The 19,894-nt window shown below is 35.6% G+C and overlaps 1 protein-coding gene across 1 annotated transcript in view; it reads left to right on the forward strand.

Moving 5' to 3' along the window:
* PIP4P2 (phosphatidylinositol-4,5-bisphosphate 4-phosphatase 2) overlaps positions 1 to 19,859 on the forward strand; it is a 53,175-nt gene extending 33,316 nt beyond the window's left edge. The window contains exons 6-7 of the mRNA XM_003940517.4: positions 10,915 to 11,005; positions 11,841 to 19,859. Of these exons, the coding sequence (XP_003940566.1) occupies positions 10,915 to 11,005; positions 11,841 to 11,984 (235 nt within the window). The 3' untranslated portion in view covers positions 11,985 to 19,859. The remainder of the gene's footprint in view (positions 1 to 10,914; positions 11,006 to 11,840) is intronic.
* Positions 19,860 to 19,894: the final 35 nt, after the last annotated feature.

Genomic DNA, 19,894 nt, shown 5'->3' on the forward strand with positions numbered 1-19,894 from the left:
ATTTTAAGAGGAAGGTTTGTAGAATTGGAGTCACATGCTAAACATGGGAGGACTTGGAGCATTCATTATTTATCTTGAGTGCCAATACTGTTATCATGTGAACTCTCCTAGCTGGTATCTGGATTTCTTTGCTTTTTGAATGTTTTCCTTCATAACAAAATGATGGGTGATATTTTGGACTAAGATTCTGAGACAGTTTTATTTATTTAAACATGAATATACTAACATTAGTTTTAAGTTACAGAAGTTGCTAAATTTATTACTATGAAACAAGTATGTTATGTGCTTACCTCACAAAATGTGTGGGACTGCTCCAAAGACTAAGGGGCATTTTCTCATCTTGCTGTTTCTTACTTATATGGTAGCTGGTACTATGATAGCTAAAGGTGATGTCATTCTTTTAATTGGGTGGCTTCTGGCCACTGCCAGACTGAAGGTGTACTTGTAGCATTCTGAAATACAGTTTAGGCTATGTTTCTGTGCAAATATTATACTGGACCTATGACTAGTAGAGACATTGATTTAATCCACGACAATTGTCACTGAATATCATTTCTTTTACATCACTGATGTACTCCTTTTTGAATCACTTACTGCCATTTTAAACAATAGTGGAGTTACTCTCAAGTGTTGTTATCTTTTTGTTTTGACATTTAGTGCTACATTTTATAATTATTCATTAATTCAACAAACAATTCTGTGCTAAGTACTGGTTGTTTGAAATAAAAGACATAATCTTGCCTTCAAAGAATTTAGTCTTGGGGGCATAGTGGGGAGAATAATTAATTACTATAAAGTTTTAAGTGCTTTGAAAGAGGTATGACCAAAATGCTCTGCTTTGAAGAGTCCCTAATCCAGATTAGAGGGAAAGGGATTATGAGTGAAGGTTTTCAGGAGGGAGTGATATATGAACTAGGTTATAAAGGATGAGTGAGAATTGCATGAAGAAGAGGGTGGGATAATACACTATAGAAGGAGCTACCTGTGCAAAGGTACAAAGAAGTCAGAGTATAGAGGTATCAGTAAAAAAAAAAAAATGAAATAGATAGGACTGAATTTTAAGGGATGAGAGAGAGATACTGGGGTCAAGAATGACTCTATTACTGAGAGGCTGTAGAACCATTCACTGAGACAGGAAATGCAGGATTTAGAAGAAATGTGTCTGGCAGAAGATAATACATTCATTTTGAATGTATTAGATAGGGAATCCTTGGTTTGCTAGATTGGTTAATCATCATTCCATCTATCTGCTTTTCAAATCAGCAATCTTGGATCAATATAGCCATGGCTTCTCCCTTTCTTACCAAGATAAGTGAGAGTTGAAAAAAATTCTGTGTTGATCAGCTCTTTACAAACATAGAGCTTTATACTTTATCTAAATTGCTCTATATTCCAAAGTGTCCTTGATTCTTTCTCCATTTCCCAAAACAGCTATCTCCAGATATTTACTGTTCCTTCTAAATCCCCACCTCAGTACCCCCAGCTCTCCAAGTCTATCCAATTAATTGCCTCCTATCTCTCTGAAATAATTGAAGCTATCTGTGAATTCTCTCCTTTTTGTAGTTCATACCTGTAAACCTGTCATTATCCATGCTCACTTCATTTTCTCTTCTTAGAGGGGTTCAGGTCTCTTCTCTCCAAGGCTTATGCCTTCATATAATTATGGCACCCTATTCTCTCTGGACAGTTAGTCATCAGTCCCCAGTAGGCCACTGAATTTGCTGTAATGAAATACATATTCCAATCATAAATTCCAATATTTTGGTTCTCATCCTGCTTGTTTTCTTTGTAGCATTTTGTTCTATTGAGCATCCTGGGTGTGCTGATTAATTTTAGGTGTCAATTTGACTGGATTAAGGAATATCCAAAGAAATGGTAAAGCATTACTTCTGGATATGTCTCTGAGGTGTTTCTAGAGGAGACAGGTGTGTGGACTGAGTGGAGAAGATCTGCTCTCAATGTGAGTAGGCACCATCCAATTGACTGGGGGCCCAATAGAATAAAAAAGGCACTGTCTAAGTTCACTCTTCTGGAACTTGGACACTCTTTTCCTGTCCTTGAACATCAGAACTCCAGGCTCTCTGGCCTTTGGACTCTAGGACTTACACCAGTGGTCCCTCAGCTTCTCAGGCCTTCATCCTCAGACTAAGAATTACACAGTTGGCTTCCCTGATTCTGAGGCTTTTGGACTTGAACTGAGCCACACTACCAGCATTCCAGGGTCTCCAGCTTACAGATGCCCTATTGCAAGACTTCTCAGCCTCGTTAATTGCATTAGCCAATTTCCTTAATAAATTGTTTCTTACTATCTAATGTATCTATTTATTTATCATCTATCTGTCTGTCTGTCTGGCTGGCTGGCTGGCCGTCTGTCTGTCCGTCCGTCCATCTGTCTATTTATATACCTATCTATCTGTCAACTGTCTCCTATTGATTCTGTCTTTCTGGAGAACCCTGACTTATACAGTGATTTCTTTTCCTTAAAGTTTGTTTTCTTGGTTTCCAGACAGTGCTTTCTCCTGGGTTTCTCCCACTTCTCAAAACTCTCCTTTGTTGGCTTTCTCTTCCAAGTTGTTAAATTTTGCTATTTTCCAAAGTTGGAACTTGACCATACTGTATCTGGGTTTTCTCTTATGTTCCTATGTCATTTAGATGCCATTAAATGACTACAGATATTTCTTTGGAGTTTCAGATGTAAATATACTATCTCTATTCACTATCTAGCCTAGAGTTAACTTGGTATCTCACGGTCATTTCAAACACAACCTGACTCAACATTTCCACCTTTCTCTGCAAACTAATCTCCCATGTGTGTTAATAAATATATTTTGTTTTCCTTTTTCACTCCCTACATTATTTCTAGAAAAATATATTATATTAATGAATGTTATCTTGTCTGTCCAATTGATCGACCTAGAAATATCAGTATATTTTTCATCATTGTCTGTATTTAAATGGTAATATCCTATCAGTTCTATCCCTTGACATTTTAATTCTATCCTCTTATTCTCATTTCTACTTTAGTTCATGCATTCAGTATCTCTCATCAAGACTATTATTGCATTGGTTTTCTAACTTATCTCATGACCTCCAATCCTGCAATTATCTATTCATTTACTAGAGTAGTAGTTCCTAAATGCATACATCATTTTAGATTCTCTGGCATCAAATCTTTTAGTGGCTCCCAAATTCATAGCTGTGGCATACAGTTGTGCAAGTTGTAGCCTGCACAATCTGAAGAGGTATAATTTCCATTGTTATTTTAGGTTTGTATATTTAGTTGCATATAAATTATGCTGAGGACTTCTTTTACTTATGGACATCAATATACCATATGGTTTACTATCATCCCATTGGATAAAATCCAAAATCAAACTCCAAACTTAACTTTAGTCTTTGCCTAACCTTTCTACTGATATCTTTGTTTTATTCTACCTCTATACACACAACCTATTTATTTTCTAGCCCCAATAAATTATACTTCTACTTTCATAAACATATTATGCAGTTCCTTTCTTCTGTTCCTGAGTCTTATCCTGAGAGGCCTAGAATGGGCTAGCTACTCCTTTCCTCACCTCTGTCTACCTGGAAAATACCTATTTAAATTCACAAATTAGCTGAAACTTCTTTTGCTTCTACTATTCATCTGTAGAAAACTTCCGTGGCAGAAAGGCTGTTCTGCTGCTTGTTCCTTGAAGAAATTTTCTTTTTTCACACCTGAACAATTCTAATGTAATCAGCTGACTCCCACATCTATTCACATTTTACTCTACCCTTAAGTCTCATGTAATAAAGCCTTTCCTGGCTGTTTTGTCTGAAAATTGTAATGTAAAGAACATTGTTTGGCACCTTTTTCCCTTATAAATTCCTGTAGCACCAGCTACGCTAGTATTTTCCAGGTGTCCTTTATAATCCTAGTGTTTCATAAGGTGTTTTTAAGAAGGGAAAGATTAATAATCTAAAGAGTGAATAGTTAGATGTTTGGGAGCACTGAATGGTCTTTTCATCTTGGAGATTCACTGTCCACATTTTTGCGTATATCCTTGACTTTCACATCCTGTAATATGAAAAACCAATTAACTAAAAACCATTCTTTTAAATGCATAGCTCAGCTCATGTGACAGTTAAACAAAAAATTCCCAGGGCCTAAAAATGAAGATGAAATGACAACCAGGACTATCCTAAAGGTATTTGCCAATAGTAGGGATTTTGAGCCTGGGTTTCAGTGTTCAGTAAAGAACGTGAGAGAAGGCCTTGGCCTCGTACAAGGTAGAAGGGTTGGAATACTACCCCCTCTCAATAAAGTACTTAAAGTGTGCTTCCCTCAGAAAACAGTGGGTCAGGAAAAAGAAATTTACCAGAAAAGGAAGATTGCAAAGAAAAAAATTTATAGTAACAGTGAATTTAGGTTTATATTTTATATTACTTAAAATCAGATGTAGGAAAACCTAGTTCTAGAAACTAAAAAGTTTAAGGTTGGTATTACTCTAGGGAGCCTGATAAAAGCAAATAAAAGTTCTGTGTGGAGTAAAGCATCCCTAAACTATCCATGCAAAGATTTTTTTGTATTAATAGCTGCCAAAATAAGTTTTCAAAAAAAGCTGCTAGTCATAGGAGGAAACAAGATTCCAGAAGCATAATCAACATTGATAACAAACAGCATAATTAGACTCCTAAAAACTTCAGATTTATAATTACTAGATATGGAGTATGTTAAAACTATGCCTAAGATGTTTTAAAAATAAAAATAAGAGAAAACAAATAAGACTATTTAAAAATTACCAGGTAACTCACAGAAACATACACATGATTATTGCAAATGTGACACATGCAACAGTTTGGATGAATTGAATTTATGCTGAGGAAAAAAAAAAAAAAAAAAAACTAGCCATACAAGGCTACCTGCAGCAAGATTTCATTTATGTAACATCTTTCAAATGACAAAACTGCAGAAATAGAGAACAGATTAATGATGGTGTGGCAGGCACAAGGTGTGGGGTGGGCAGAAAGGAGGGTATAGTTATAAAAGGATCTTTGCAGTGATAGACTGTTCTCTATCTTGACTAGGGTAATAGATCCATGAACCTAAACATGTGATAAACTGCATAAAATTAAAGACAAATCCATACTCATATAACTAAGAAATCTGAATACTGGTGGATTATATGAATGTTAATATCCTTTTTATAATACTGTATTATAATTTACAAGATTTACTATGGGGGAAATTGGGCAAAGGGAATGTGATATTTCTCTGTGTTATTTATTACAACTGCTTGTGAATCTCTAATTGTCTCAAGTAGTAAATTGAAAAAAAAAAAACAACCAGACAGATATAGAAATAAACAACAGCAATCTAGAAATTAAGTATTACAGAAATTAAAATGTATGTAAAGGATAAAGAACAGATCAGATGAAGGAGAAGACTAAAGTTATAAACTAGAAGACAGAGGTAAGTGAATTATCAAGAATCCAGCATAGAGAGACAAAGATGAATGTAAGATTAAGAGAAAATATATTACTAAGATGCCTATTATCTGATCTAGAAGGAACAAATAAAGAATGGGATAGGGCATTTTAGGAGATAACCTCAAATAATTTTCAGATCTATGAAAGATATGAATTTTTAGATACAAAAAGAATAGTGAAAGCCAAGCAGGATAAATAAATGTGTTACAGTGAAATTGTAAAAATAAAAAGAAACCTAAGAGAAATAGTAGGTAATTAAAAGCAGAGAAACAAAAGGCATATTTTCAATATGAAAAAGAGAACTGTTCTGCCAGCAAATGTCTCAACAGCAAATATAGAAGTCAGAAAACAAGTTTTAAAATATATCAAAAATACTAAGAAAAATTAACTGTCAAACTGGTATTATATACCTATCAAAACCATCAAAGAATAACGAAGGTAAAATAAGGATATTTTCAAATGCAAAACCAACAAATCTAAAAACAAACAAAACCTAGTGTGTCTACCATCCTGGCGCTCTTACTAAAAAAAACTGCAGAAATATAAAAAGAAGAAGAAAAAAAAAAAACTGCTAAATGATGAACTAGGGAATATGAACAAATATTCCAGAAGAAATTTCTGCAATGCAGGAAGGAACGGTAAAACAATAAATTGTAACAATTCACCAGAAACACTGACTGTATTAAATAGCAAAAACAACAATATCGATTATATTAATGCTAATAAATTTCAAGAAACAAAAATACAGTAAAACTGAAATACTGGAATACAATAGCATTAAGATGGGAGTTGAATGTTTGGAGTTAAAATTTTCTAAAATCCTTGTATTTATCAGAAAGGTGGATTTACTAAATGACTTTAGTTTTTAAAAGGTATATATGTTAAAATTTTAAGTACAACTGCCAAATTAATGAAATAAATTGTAACACTTTAGAATAATAAGAGAAAAATGAAATAAAAGAGTAACAGTCAATATGAAAGAGTCTGGAAATAAAGGTAGAAAAGCAGAAAATACAGGAATAGTAGAAAGCCAAAATAAGATGTCAGAAATAGTCCAAGCATATCATTAGACTAATATTGCTAGTAAAACTTAACAGAGGCTAGGCTCAGTGGCTCACGCCTGTAATCCCCACACTTAGGGAGGCTGAGGCGGGTGGATCATGAGGTCAGGAGTTTGAGACCAGCCTGGCCAATGTGGTGAAACCCCATCTCTGCTAAAAATATAAAAATTAGCCAGGCATGGTGGCGGCACGCCTGTAGTCCCAGCTGCTCAGGAGACTGAGGCAGAAGAATCTTTTGAACCCAGGAGGTGGAGGTTGAAGTGAGCCAAGATCATGCCACCAATGCACTCCAGCCTGGATGACAGAGCCAGACTCCTTCTCAAAAAAATAAAAATAAAAAAAAACACTTAACAGAAATGATAAGACTAGATGTAAGAACACCTATATACAACTTGAAGAAATAATACATGAAATATTAGAACACAGAATGAAAGTATAAGGATAGAAAAAGATACAAGCATGAAATATTAACCAAAGGAAAAGACATATAAGGCAAACACTAACCAACATTAAAATAATAATATTAATATTAATTAAAATAACAGAAACTGCTGTTTTCTTCTTCCTTTTACTAGTAGAACTCTGAATTTGACTAGTCACTCATCTAGAGACTGGATTTCCTAGCCTGTCTTGCAGATGGTGTAGCCGTGTTTAAGTTAGGAAAAATGGAATGTGAGCAAAAGTGATGAGTACAGTTTTCTGATACTCTCCTTAAAAACAAAAATTGCTTATCTTGGTTTTTTCTCCCCTCATTGAGTTAAGTGGAAAAGGCAACTGTGGCAGGAACGTTGTTACCTGTGTAGAGTTTGGCAATACCAATTAATCAGGGAATAAAGCTGACTACTAACCTTCGGTTGTACATTTACCTTCAAGTTTTATATGCTAGAGAAATAAACTTCTTTTTTAAACTTCTGTATTCTGGGTTTCTAAATGTTCTCCACAACCTTGCCAGCATCTGTTATTTTTTGACTTTTTAATAATATTAATTCTGACTGGTGTGAGATGGTATCTTATTGTGGTTTTTATTTGCATTTCTCTAATGATCAGTGATGTTGAGCTTTTTTCACAGAATTGTTGGCCACAGCAGGGCACCGTGGCTCACGCCTGTAATCCCAGCATTTTGGGAGGCCTAAGCAGCCAGATCACAAGGTCAGAAGTTTGAGACCAGCCTGGCCAACACAGTGAAACCCCGTCTCTACTGAAAATACAAAACTTAGCCCCGTGTGGTGGCACACATCTGTAGTCCCAGTTACTGGGGAGGCAGGGGCAGAAGAATCTCTTGAATCCAGGAGGTAGAGGTTGCAGTGAGCTGAGATTGCGCCATTGTACTCTAGCCTGGTCAACAAAGCGAGTCTCCATTTAAAAAAAAAAGAAGAAGAAGAAGAAGAGCCGGGCGCGGTGGCTCAAGCCTGTAATCCCAGCACTTTGGGAGGCCGAGGCGGGTGGATCACGAGGTCTAGAGATCGAGACCATCCTGGTCAACATGGTGAAACCCCGTCTCTACTAAAAATACAAAAAATTAGCTGGGCATAATGGCGCATGCCTGTAATCCCAGCTACTCAGGAGGCTGAGGCAGGAGAATTGCCTGAACCCAGGAGGCGGAGGTTGTGGTGAGCCGAGATCGCGCCATTGCACTCCAGCCTGGGTAACAAGCGAAACTCCATCTCAAAAAAAAAAAAAAAAAAAAAAAAAATGGCCGGGCGCGGTGGCTCAAGCCTGTAATCCCAGCACTTTGGGAGGCTGAGGCGGGTGGATCACGAGGTCGAGAGATCGAGACCATCCTGGTCAACCTGGTGAAACCCCGTCTCTACTAAAAATACAAAACATTAGCTGGGCATGGTGGCACGTGCCTGCAATCCCAGCTACTCAGGAGGCTGAGGCAGGAGAATTGCCTGAACCCAGGAGGCGGAGGTTGCGGTGAGCCGAGATCGCGCCATTGCACTCCAGCCTGGGTAACAAGAGCGAAACTCCGTCTCAAAAAAAAAAAAAAAAAGAATTGTTGAATTGTTGGCCGCGTGTATATCTTCTTTTGAAAAGTGTCTTTTCATGTCCTTTGCCCACTTTTGAAGGTTTTTTTTTTTTTCCCTGTAAATTTCTTTAAGTTCCTCATAGATGCTGGATATTAGACCTTTGTCAGATGCATAGTTTGTAAAACTTTTCTCCCATTCTGTAGGTTGTCTATTCATGCTGTTGATAGTTTCCTTTGGTGTACAAAAGCTCTTTAGTTTAATTAGATATCATTTGTCAATTTTCACTTTCATTGCAGTTTCTTTTGGGGGTCGTCATCATGAAATCTTTTGCCTGTTCCTATGTCCAGAATGGTATTGCCAAGGTTTTCTTCCAGGGTCATTGTAGTTTTATAGATTACATTTAAGTCTTTAATCCATCTTGAGTTAATTTTTATATTTGATATAAGGAAGGAGTCCAGTTTCAATCTTCTGTATATGGTTAGCCATTTATCCCAGCACCATTTATTGAATAGAGAATCCTTTCCCCATTGCTTGTTTTTATCAGGTTTGTTGAAGATCAGATAGTTTTGTGTGGCCTTATATCTGGATTCTCTATTCTGTTCAATTGGTCTGAGTGTCTGTTTTTGTACCAGTAATATATATTGCATGTAGATTCCACATATGTATTAAATGTGTAAGAGAGTTTATGATTGATCCAATAAGTACTTGTTGATAATTGCCTTATCTTGTAAGGAGATGGCACTTGAGTCATGGAGTAGGAGTAGGTTATTATTTTTTTTCTGAGAAGATTTCTCAGATGTAGTGACAATTTGAGTGAGGGAAAAAGAGCATGGGTTTTCTAAGCAGAATTTAGGCACTTAAATTAATGTACTAAACTGTATTCTCTTGGCTCACAGAAAAGCTGCTGTAATTGTCACTTAGAAACTTTTGGCTTGTTCAATACATAATTCTAATAAGCTTAGCTGGCTTCTAATGAATGGTATATTACAAACTGCCAAAGGCAGATACACAGGCAGTGATGAGAAACAACCACCAGCTGTGAGGCATAAGGCAGGAAAACCCACTAGTGGATGCATAGAAGTTAGAACCAAAAATAGGCTGGGGCTAAATATTACATAAAGGTAATGAGTCTACATGCCATAGTAACTCTAGATAGCAAGCTGTACAATACAATAATTAATGGTGGTTCCCAGGTCATCCAGATGTTTGTGTTTGGGCTCAAGTATCCAGGAAGATTTATGATGTATATTTGCAACAAACTTCGGAAATTAAAGGAAATAATTTTGTATGCAAAATTAACCTATTTCAAACAGTATGTTTCTAAATCATGTCTAGTAAGTGATGAGTTTCTGTATTTTATTTATTCATCAGACATTCTTTGAAAGGTTATTATGTGTTAGGTATAATCTTGACACTGGCCACACAAAGGCAAATCAGATACTTCCGTGTCATTCACTAACATGATGCCTTGCATATGGTATATATTAATAAATATATGTATGTTAAGACAGAGAAGAAAGTGCTAATTTGGCTACTGATCTCTGCTATAACTTATATCATTTTGAAAATTACCACAGTTAGAAATGGAGAGGGATAATACCATTAGACTCAATTTCATTTGAGTAGCACAGTGGAGGTTTTTGGCAGTATGTATTAAACAGACTTCAAAAAGTTAAATCCCTTTAATTTGTAATCCTAATTCTAAATTTAAAAATCTTAAGAATGATTAAAAATAAGCACAGTGGTTTTAAATGATGCTTTGTTGGCATTATGTATAATAAAAAAGATACTTTAATGTACAATGGTAGAAAATTTGTTAATTATCTTATATTCATCCATCAGAATTTTAGTTTGAGAATATTAGAGAAAAAAGTTCATGCTATATATTAGTAAAGTACAAAATTGACTAGAGGAAATTATGCAAAATATTGAATGACTATTTTATATATTGGGATTATAGGCAATTTTTTCTTTTCCTTTTTATTCTTTATTCTTTCTTTTCTTTTATTCTACTTTCTAAATTTTTAACCTTAAACACATACTGTTTTAACTGCTAAAAAAAATCAAATGCTACTTGTAAGATAGCTCTTTTTCCATCTGAAGTAGATTCCTTGGAAATAAATTTTTATCTTAGGAGATTATTAGGTACTATGGTAGATATCTGTTGATATTATCAATAACCAAGGCTTGAACTTTGTTTAAAGCCACAATAATATCACAAATTCACCATGAACAATTTTGTCATCCATTAAAAACGACGTGTTTAATGCACGTTCTTATCTATAAAGTTGAAGCAATTAATAAAAAATATATAAAGTAATATTACCGAAGCCATAGATAAGAACTCACACAAATGAAATGGTGAATTTTTATGTAAATACTTAATGTTCTCTTGTGCTCTCATGAATTTGCAGCTCCTCAGTGGGTAGTGCGCTTCCACGAAGACGCTGCTGTGCATACATTACAATTGGAATGATATGTATTTTAATTGGAGTAGGATTAACTGTGAGTATTACTTTGGTGTTAGAATTCTGTCCTCTCACCTTTATCAATAGTCAGTCTGAAGCCTGGGACAACCTTCAGGGATCCCTGAAGAGGCTGCATCCTTGGCATGCCAGGCCTAGAAGATTCTGAATGACTATGAGCAATCAGAAACCCAGTCCATGGACCTCTTTTTAATGGAACTCGCCCATCCAGGTGAAATAGTGGCTTTGGAGCCCTCCAAGAGTCCTTACTGCTGGGGACTTTATCATCTATTTAGCAACAGCCTTTTTATTTTTTTAAAATTTATTGCCAGAACTAATTTTGCATAGCTATGGGGTATCTTATATTCAAAGCAACATTCCTTCTGCTTTGGAGATCTGCAAAACCACTCTTCTTTTTATCCAAATCAAGCAGAGATTTATTACCAATATGAAGATGGCTTATTTTTAAGAGGAGACTGGAGCTAAGCAGTTAGCATGGGGATTATACCAGAAGAGGAAGATAATCTCTTTTGCTGCCATTTCCATGCTCCTTTGTTCGTCAGTACAGCTAGTCCCTTATTATTAGCAATGTCCTACTGTGTCCCATGATAGTAAGAAGTTACATAAATTAAATTCCTTTTAGAGATAACATATCTTAGTGTGCTTTCTTGTTTACTTTATAACATTTATAGTTAATATAAGTAGCAGTATGTTCTATCAGTTTTGTCAACAGATACACCTACTCTTATAAGGACTTTGTGTATTCAGTCTGGGGTATGTTTCATGAAAATTACACGTAAGCTGATACAAGTTCTCTAAGAAGATATTTTCTTAAAGTCTCTAATCTTTTGTTTTTATATTGCTTTTTACTTTAGGTTGGCACCCAAGATTTTGCAAGGCGATTTCGAGCAACCTATGTTTCTTGGGCAATTGCTTATCTCCTAGGGTTGATCTGCCTTATCCGAGCTTGTTACTGGGGAGCCATAAGAGTCAGTTATCCAGAACACAGTTTTGCATAAGCTTATTTATTTTTCAGTGATGCATATGAGAGTGTCTAGCAGTTCTTGGTAAGCTACTCTGGGCATCTTTAAATTATTTATCCTAATGGATTCCATTCTGGTTTATATATAGTAGTTTCAAGACTTTGGGAGTCTTTTACGAACAAATGCTTATTGCACTACATTATATGCAAATTGTTTTGCTGCTAGGTTTTCATAATTGTAATAATAAAGCTTTTTCATGTTCTTTTACATCTCTTACAGATATTTTTGGATTTGTTACCAAACATTACATTTACTCTCACCCTTTCATTATTTTTAAATCAGTTATTTCATTACTTGCTGATATGTGAATATTCCTAAGTGTTTATAAATATTTCTACAATAGTTTCACATTTATACTTACATTTTAATCAAATAGTATCAAAATTGCTTGCTTAATACCTAAGCAATATGCATTTTGCTTGAACTGCTTACTGTAACTTTAACCTAAGATTATAGTGACCTTATTCAGGAAAAAAAATTTAGTGTACGTTCAAAGACTTGACATTCTTGACAGAGAAAAAAACATTTCTAGATACTGTATGCTTGTTTTTGTTGTTTGTAGAAAGATACAATATTTTGGTAGTAATTTAAAATACAAGAATGAATATTTATTTGTCCACAGTGGGAGATGTTGGATAAATATCTTTTCTCAAAGATCACAGGACTTTTGTCTTTCATTTTTGTCTTTTATTTACCAGTTAGATAAGAACTGGTCTGGATTTATGGAATTTAATGTTTATCATTACATGTTTTATAATACTTAACTATTTAATCAAAGATATATTTACATTGGGTTGTGCCCCTTTTCCTTAAATCATGGTACATTTTTCTTATTGAGGTAATTAGGTACTACTTATATTTGAAGGAAGCTTATGACATTTTACAATAGCTAAAATGTTGAAATTAGAGGTAATTTTACTATTCTTCTTAAAGGTAACTGATCAGATAATTACCCAAATTATTCAAGAAACTAGATCAGAGATGAAGAACAATGTAGTTTTCTAAGAATTCATTGAAACTTATGGAATCAGCTCTTGCACTGCCCATCTTTGCAGTTTTGAAAAATAAATTGCTTAATCACAAATGTTCTGTAGCCTTTAAATGTAGTCAAATTAGACAATGAGATCATCTGAGTAAACTAATTGGTGATTCCAGAGATAAGACTAACATTTTAAACTATTTATGTTACTGATTAGTATAAAAACATACTAATTCACAGAATTTGGAGGAAAATACATGTACACTTCCAAGAGTAAATGACAAATGTATAAATGTGTTAGCTCAGGATTATATGTACCTTTAAAAATATATTAATAAAAATTATTGTTCAAAAATTACCTTGTTTTATTCCATTAAAAATAATGTCATTTCTGAAGTTGTCTTGAAATCTTGCTGTAAAGTTTCCATGTTTAGAAATGTACATAATTTTTTAAACATAATATTCGTTTATGTTTTTGTACTATTTTCATGGCTTTATTTTTAAAATACAGTTTTTAAAACCAATATTAATGTATTTGATGTTAGGTACAAAATAATTTTATTTCTTTTCCTAATGGTTATAACTAGTTGTAACAGCATTGCATATTGAATAATCCATTCTTTCCCCCATTGATTGGAAAGCTCACATTAAATTATATGCCATATCATATTCCTTCTGGAAAAATAAGTTTATGAGAACAGGAACCCTGGTAGTCTTGTTCCTAGCCTTATCCCCACTTAGAACTGTTCCTGGTGTATATGTGCTCAATATACATGAATGAATATGCATGAATGAATAAATGGTTGAATGAATTGGTATTTTAAATTCTTATATACAGTTGAATATGTACTTTATATTTTGTACCAGAATGTATAGGTAAATATTTGTATAATCTTGAGTTAAGAAAAACGTTCCAAGTAGAACCTAAAAGAAGAAATTATATAGAAAAGGATTGATACAACCAAATAACAAAAATCCCCAAAAAACTTCTGTATTAAAAAAAACCCGTAAGCTAAGCCAAAAGACAAACTGATGAAGCTATTTTCAAAATAGTAGAAAGACTATGTAATATCGGAAGGGACTAAAGGTATAAAAACGCAATTCACAAAAGAACTACAATAGGTCATAAACTGTTTTTCAGTTTTTCTTTTTTTTTTTAGACAGGATCTCACTCTGTCACCTAGGCTGGAGTGCAGTGGTGCTATCTCAGCTCACTGCAGCTTCAATTTCCCTGGCTCAAGCCATCCTCCCACCTCAGTCTTCAAAGTAGCTGGGATCACAGTGTGCATCTATTCTGGTATGCACATACATACACATGAAGTAAGACGGGCTTCACTGAGGATTTGAACCAACAACCTTGTAGTTGCAGGCCCTACACCTTAACGACTGTGCTAACAAGTCACTTTACACATGAAATAAGCAATGAAAGAAAAAGCCCTAATGTTTATTTACCCACCTTATGTATGTATGTTAACATTTAATATTCACAGTTATGATTTTACCATTGAAGACGCTAATACAGATTCAATAATTAAAGGTCACTTAGCTTATACTTGAGGAAGCCAGCTGGAATCAGTCTGTCTGCTTCTGAAGTGCGTCTTCTTTCCACTATACAAGGGTTTATTGTTTCACTTTGTAGTGAAAAACGCTTGATTTTTGTGCCCCCTGCTGTTCATTGTCTGTAGGTCATCTGTAGAAAGAGAATTATGAGAAATTATTTGCCAAAAATAGTTATTTCAAAAGCATAGACTAGTTTAAAATTTTTTAAATGAATTTGATATTATATCCAACTATATTAATTGTAGAGAATTTTGATTTATGTAGCAAAATATTATTACCTATATTTTCTTTTTAATAATTAGTATACATTTAAAGGAAGGCTGAGCAATTTACTTTCTTTCAAGCTGGAGTGCAGAAGCAGAATCTCAGGGCTGACTGCAGTCTCAACCTCTGGGACTCAAGACGTCCTTCCATCTTCACCTCTTGAGTAACTGGGACTACAGGTGCACCACCATGCCCTGCTAGTTTCTTTTTTTGTATTTGTAAAGATAGGGTTTCACCATGTTGCCCAGGATGGAATGGAACTCCTGAGATCAAGCGATCTGCCTGCCTTAGCCTCCCAAAGTGCTGGGATTAAAGGTGTATGCACCCAGTCAGAAGTATTTTCTATTAAATATGAGGAAATTGATATGCAATGAGCTTTAAATAACGTAACTATATTTTCTTTTTCTTGTAATAGCAATATTTATGAAAATAATTATTCGCACAGAAAGCTGATAAAAACTTGTAAAGACTTTTAATTTTAAAATTTGTTTCACGTACTCAGTTACAAATTTAAATAAATACTGTGCTCTTTATATTTTGCTAAACATGCATGTGTTTAACTTGAAGTAGAGTATTAGATTAAAAGCAGAAAAATAAAGAGCCTATCTGTATTCTTTTGGGGACAGCCTCACAGAGTAAGGATCAGGTAAGGCTAAGGATTTAAGAAGTGGGTCTAGTTTGTAATATAGTAAATTAGAGTCTTTGATCTAACAGTCTTTTCAATTTTGTAACTAAGAGTTATTTAAGGTAACTTACTAAATAGGAAGTGATCACATACATTGCTCTTACGAAGTTTTTGAATGCCTTGAGTGGCCTGTTCAGATGTGTAGGTAATAATGGCAGGATAAATAAAGCTATGGAAAAGTTCCCAATGTTCCAATAAATTTTTCTGAAAAACCTTGCCTCAGTATCTGATATTTCCACATCAGATATACCTTTGGCTTAAGATACTGGACATTTAAATAATCTTGGAACTGCATTAATTTTTTTTAGTTATTAAGCCTCTAGCAAGAGTTTAGGAAATACGGAGAATTTCTTAGCTTGTGTAAGGCCATGGTTTTTTTCTGCTTTCTTCCTAACTGCCTCACTCCTTCTTTTACAATTTTCCCTTTATCTACCATCTGCCATCCACGGATCTCCTTTAACTCCCTTCTCACCAATGCAGACTTCAGTACCTGGTTTTCATTCTTATCACATGCTACTGATTAAATGTCAATGTGAATGGGTTATCTAATACTGTAGTCTGGACTCACAGTTCTTCATCAAGTCTAATGAGGACTTCAGGTTTACTATTACTTCAATTTATCATCCCCTCCTTTATTTGCCAGTGAATCTCACATCCTCACAGGTAAATGGCCTTATAAATTTCTGATTTTCACCTTCAATTGTCTCCTGAACCATTTCAGGTGAACATTCTCCAGAAATGCTATCTCAAAACTTCAAAGTCCTGCTGCTTTCCAGTAGACCCCTTCCACTTAAACTGGATGATCTCTACTTCACCTAATCTTGCTTTTGTCCCTTCCTTTCACCTACAATCTAGATGCCATTCTCTTGTGCCTCCCCAGACAAATCACAGTACCTTTGCGTTGTTTTCTATATCACTCTGAGTGGCCAAGTCAATAACTGGCATCACTATTTTCCACTTCTCATTCTCACACTCTCTGAACTGTTTTAAGTTTTCCTTATTCTCTCAGCTATGTGTTCTTTCTTTCTTTCTTTATTTCTCTTTCTTTCTTTTTCCTTTTGAGAAGGAGTCTCGCTCTGTTACCCAGGCTGAGTGCAGTGGTGCTGTCTCCCATCTCAGCTCACTGCAACCTCCTCCTCCCGACTTCGATTCTCTGCCTCAGCCTCCCGAGTAGCTGGGATTACAGGTGCCTGCCACCATGCCCAGCTAATTTTCATATTTTTAGTAAAGATGAGGTTTCACCATCTTGGCCACGCTGGTCTTGAACTCCTGACCTCATTATCCACCTGCCTCAGCCTCCCAAAGTGCTGGGATTACAGGCATGAGCCACCACACCCGATCGTACTTTTCCTTCTTTGTGGTCACTATCTACCTTTACTTATGGCTCGCAATAAACATTGCCTGGATTACTGTAAACCTCTGAACTGATTCCTCTGCCTCTCTTCTTGTCTTGCTGATGTCTACTCTGCTTCCCAATCCATTTTTAACGTTGTCATTTAAGTAATTTTTTTTTCCAAATGGTCGTAGAATACCATCAAACCCAAACTAAAATCCTTCAGTGTCTCCCATATCGTTATAAAGCAGATAAAAGACACTTTATCTTTTGTTAGCCTAATATCAAGCTACTACCAGGCAGTCTCTTGTATTTGTGTTTCTGCAGTACTAAATTACTGATGTTTTCTTGTATTGGCTGTTGCTTTATTCCTGTGTATCTATGGGCTTGTTCTTTCACCTGCAAGGAATACCCTTTTCTAAGGTGGGTAAATGTTTTATCCTTAAAAAATCCTACCCAGCCATTACCTCCCGTGCAAACCCTTTCATGATGCCTCTTCAACAGAATTATGCCTTTCCATGTAGTATTTCTTTTATTCCACATAAACACTTCTACTACATATACTATCTTCTATTTCATATATAGGCACTATTATTAAGCTAGTGTTCTCTTCTTGCTAATTGTGCCTCAGCCATTCTCGTCGTATTTCAGTTTGTCTTTGTATCCTCAGTTCCTAGCACATAAACTTAGGTCTTCACAACTTTTTTACTGAGCTGAACTGAGCTGAATAAAACTAAGTCATTATTATATCTTTTAACAGAGGGGTTCTTAACCACCGCCCTCCCACTAACCCCAGACTGGTACTGGTCACTGGCCTGTTAGGAAACGGGCCACATAACAGGAAGTGAGCGGCAGGTGAGTGACTGAAGCTTCATCTCAATTTACAGCCCCATCCCATTGCTGGCATTACTGCCTGAGCTCTGCCTCCTGTCAGGTCAACAGTGGCCCACAGGAGTGAGAAACCTATTGAAAACTGCACATGTGAGGGATCTAGGTCATGTGCTCTTTATGAGAATCTAATGCCTGATGATCTGAGGTGGAACAGTTTCATCCCCAAACTATCCCCTGCCCTTCCAGTCTTCCAAGAAACCAGCCCCTAGTGCTAAAATCATTAAAATATTTTAACACATTTCCATAGTAATTATGAGTGTCTCTGTTGTATGTTTGTTAGTGTATCCTTCAAAAAATGCTTTGTAAATGTTTGAGGAATAAATGAATAAAAGGCAACTATTGGCAGGAGGTTGGTAAGGAAATCATTTGGTAAACATTACATAATGCTGCCTCTTCAGTTTTCTGAGTTGCCAGGCTTTCAGTGGCACCACCCAGGTTAATCTTAACAATTAACTTATTGAGCTGAAATTGTCTGTTTGCATATCTGCACACTTACTAGACAGCACATACCATGAGATCAAATAACCAGTTTGTATATAGATGTGTGTGTGTCTAGTACTAGGTACCGTGAAAGTAGAGTTAAATAAAATATGAAAACATAAATGTAAATAAAACCTCTACTTAAAAGTAGTAAGACACATTAGAAATTATTATCCTTCTAACTGAGGTTTCTATTTCTACTGCCGCTTTTTTTCAATACATTCTCCAATTCTTTATTTGAGTTACTGAGGCAGGGCAGGAATCGGACTGGGGGTGGAGGGGTGGGGAAACCAAAGTAAATATTTACTTAGAATAAGAAAATCAATGACAACAAATTAGAGATTTTTAAAAAGATAAATACCACAAATATTTTAGAAATTCAGTAAAATGGTATTTTAAATTAACAACCTGAACCATCGCTATGTTTTTCCTATATTTTTAGTTTTACATTTTTTATTGCCTTGTCATTTGACAGGATGAGAATGAATAATGTGCTATTCCCTTCAAGCAAAGTTAGTCAACATTTATTTTTTATTATTGAAAGCTTAGAAAAGTTATTGCAGTTTCACAATTTGTTGTTGGCAATAATGTCAATTTTTAGTTCTATTAAATTTGGGGAAACTTGTCGTGAGGTTCTTATGTGAACTCTGATTTCCGGGCACTTCAATTTTTCTTAGGCAGTAACTAACCTTATATAGTCTTTAAGTTACTAAAAGTCATTAACCTGTTTGTTGTCGAGTTTTTGTAAAGGTATGAGTTCTAGATTACCTTTGTAGATACCAATATTTTATGTCACATCAGTAAGACATTTTGAAAAGTTTCAATGTGTTTATATGGTTCATTTTTCTTCCTCAATTATAAAAAAATCAAGGAGTCTGTCTATTCTCTAATTTCTCTCTTCCTCTCAATAAAATTACTTATATTGATCTGAATTGGAAATTTTCCAATTTACATTTTTGTCACAATAGTTTGACTTCGGTGATTTGCACAAAATAATCTTATTGTAAGCTGTATATAAAATTATACATGTTGCATTGTTAAGCATATTCCTGAAGAAGACGACTTCTGTCGTGACTAGATGGATGAAAACCACATCCTGCGCTTAAAATGGTCAACCTCTGGTGGTTGGAATATATTGATTCCACTGGGCAGACTTCTGGTGCCTCAGCCCAAGGGATGCCCTCTCACCATGACCACCTCTGACCCTGGCGCCTAGTCTCTGATGCCATGCGAGTTGTCTCGGTGGATGGTAGGAGTGTTTCTCCGCAGAGACAGCTAGCGATCGCTCGACTATACATGGAAGTGCTAGGGAAACTTTATACCTTCCAAAATGGTGGAGCCCGAGAGCGCCCCACTGAAAACCGTTCAGTGTTCCCCCTGTTCAACTGTCCTTCCTGCGCCTGGGGACGGGAGGGACTGCCACTCCCACGTCCCTCCGTGCAAACAGGTGTCCCCAGAGGGGACACTCAAAGATAACAAAAACGAGCAAAAGGACGGACGGTGACGTTTAAAGAGAAATAAGTTGCCTTCATTCATTTTGTTCCTTTCAGGATGGCAGTTTGCGTGGAACGCTGTATACCCATCCCACATAAACCGTGTCTCGAACAGCTTCCTCCCTGCCAACCCGAATTCTGGCACGCTTTAAATGCACCACGAGGAAAGCGGGGCCTGCCTGCCGCTCCGACCGGCCGGGG

Source organism: Saimiri boliviensis, chromosome 15 (genome assembly GCF_048565385.1).
Source record: "Saimiri boliviensis isolate mSaiBol1 chromosome 15, mSaiBol1.pri, whole genome shotgun sequence".
In the NCBI taxonomy this organism is placed as follows: domain Eukaryota; kingdom Metazoa; phylum Chordata; class Mammalia; order Primates; family Cebidae; genus Saimiri; species Saimiri boliviensis.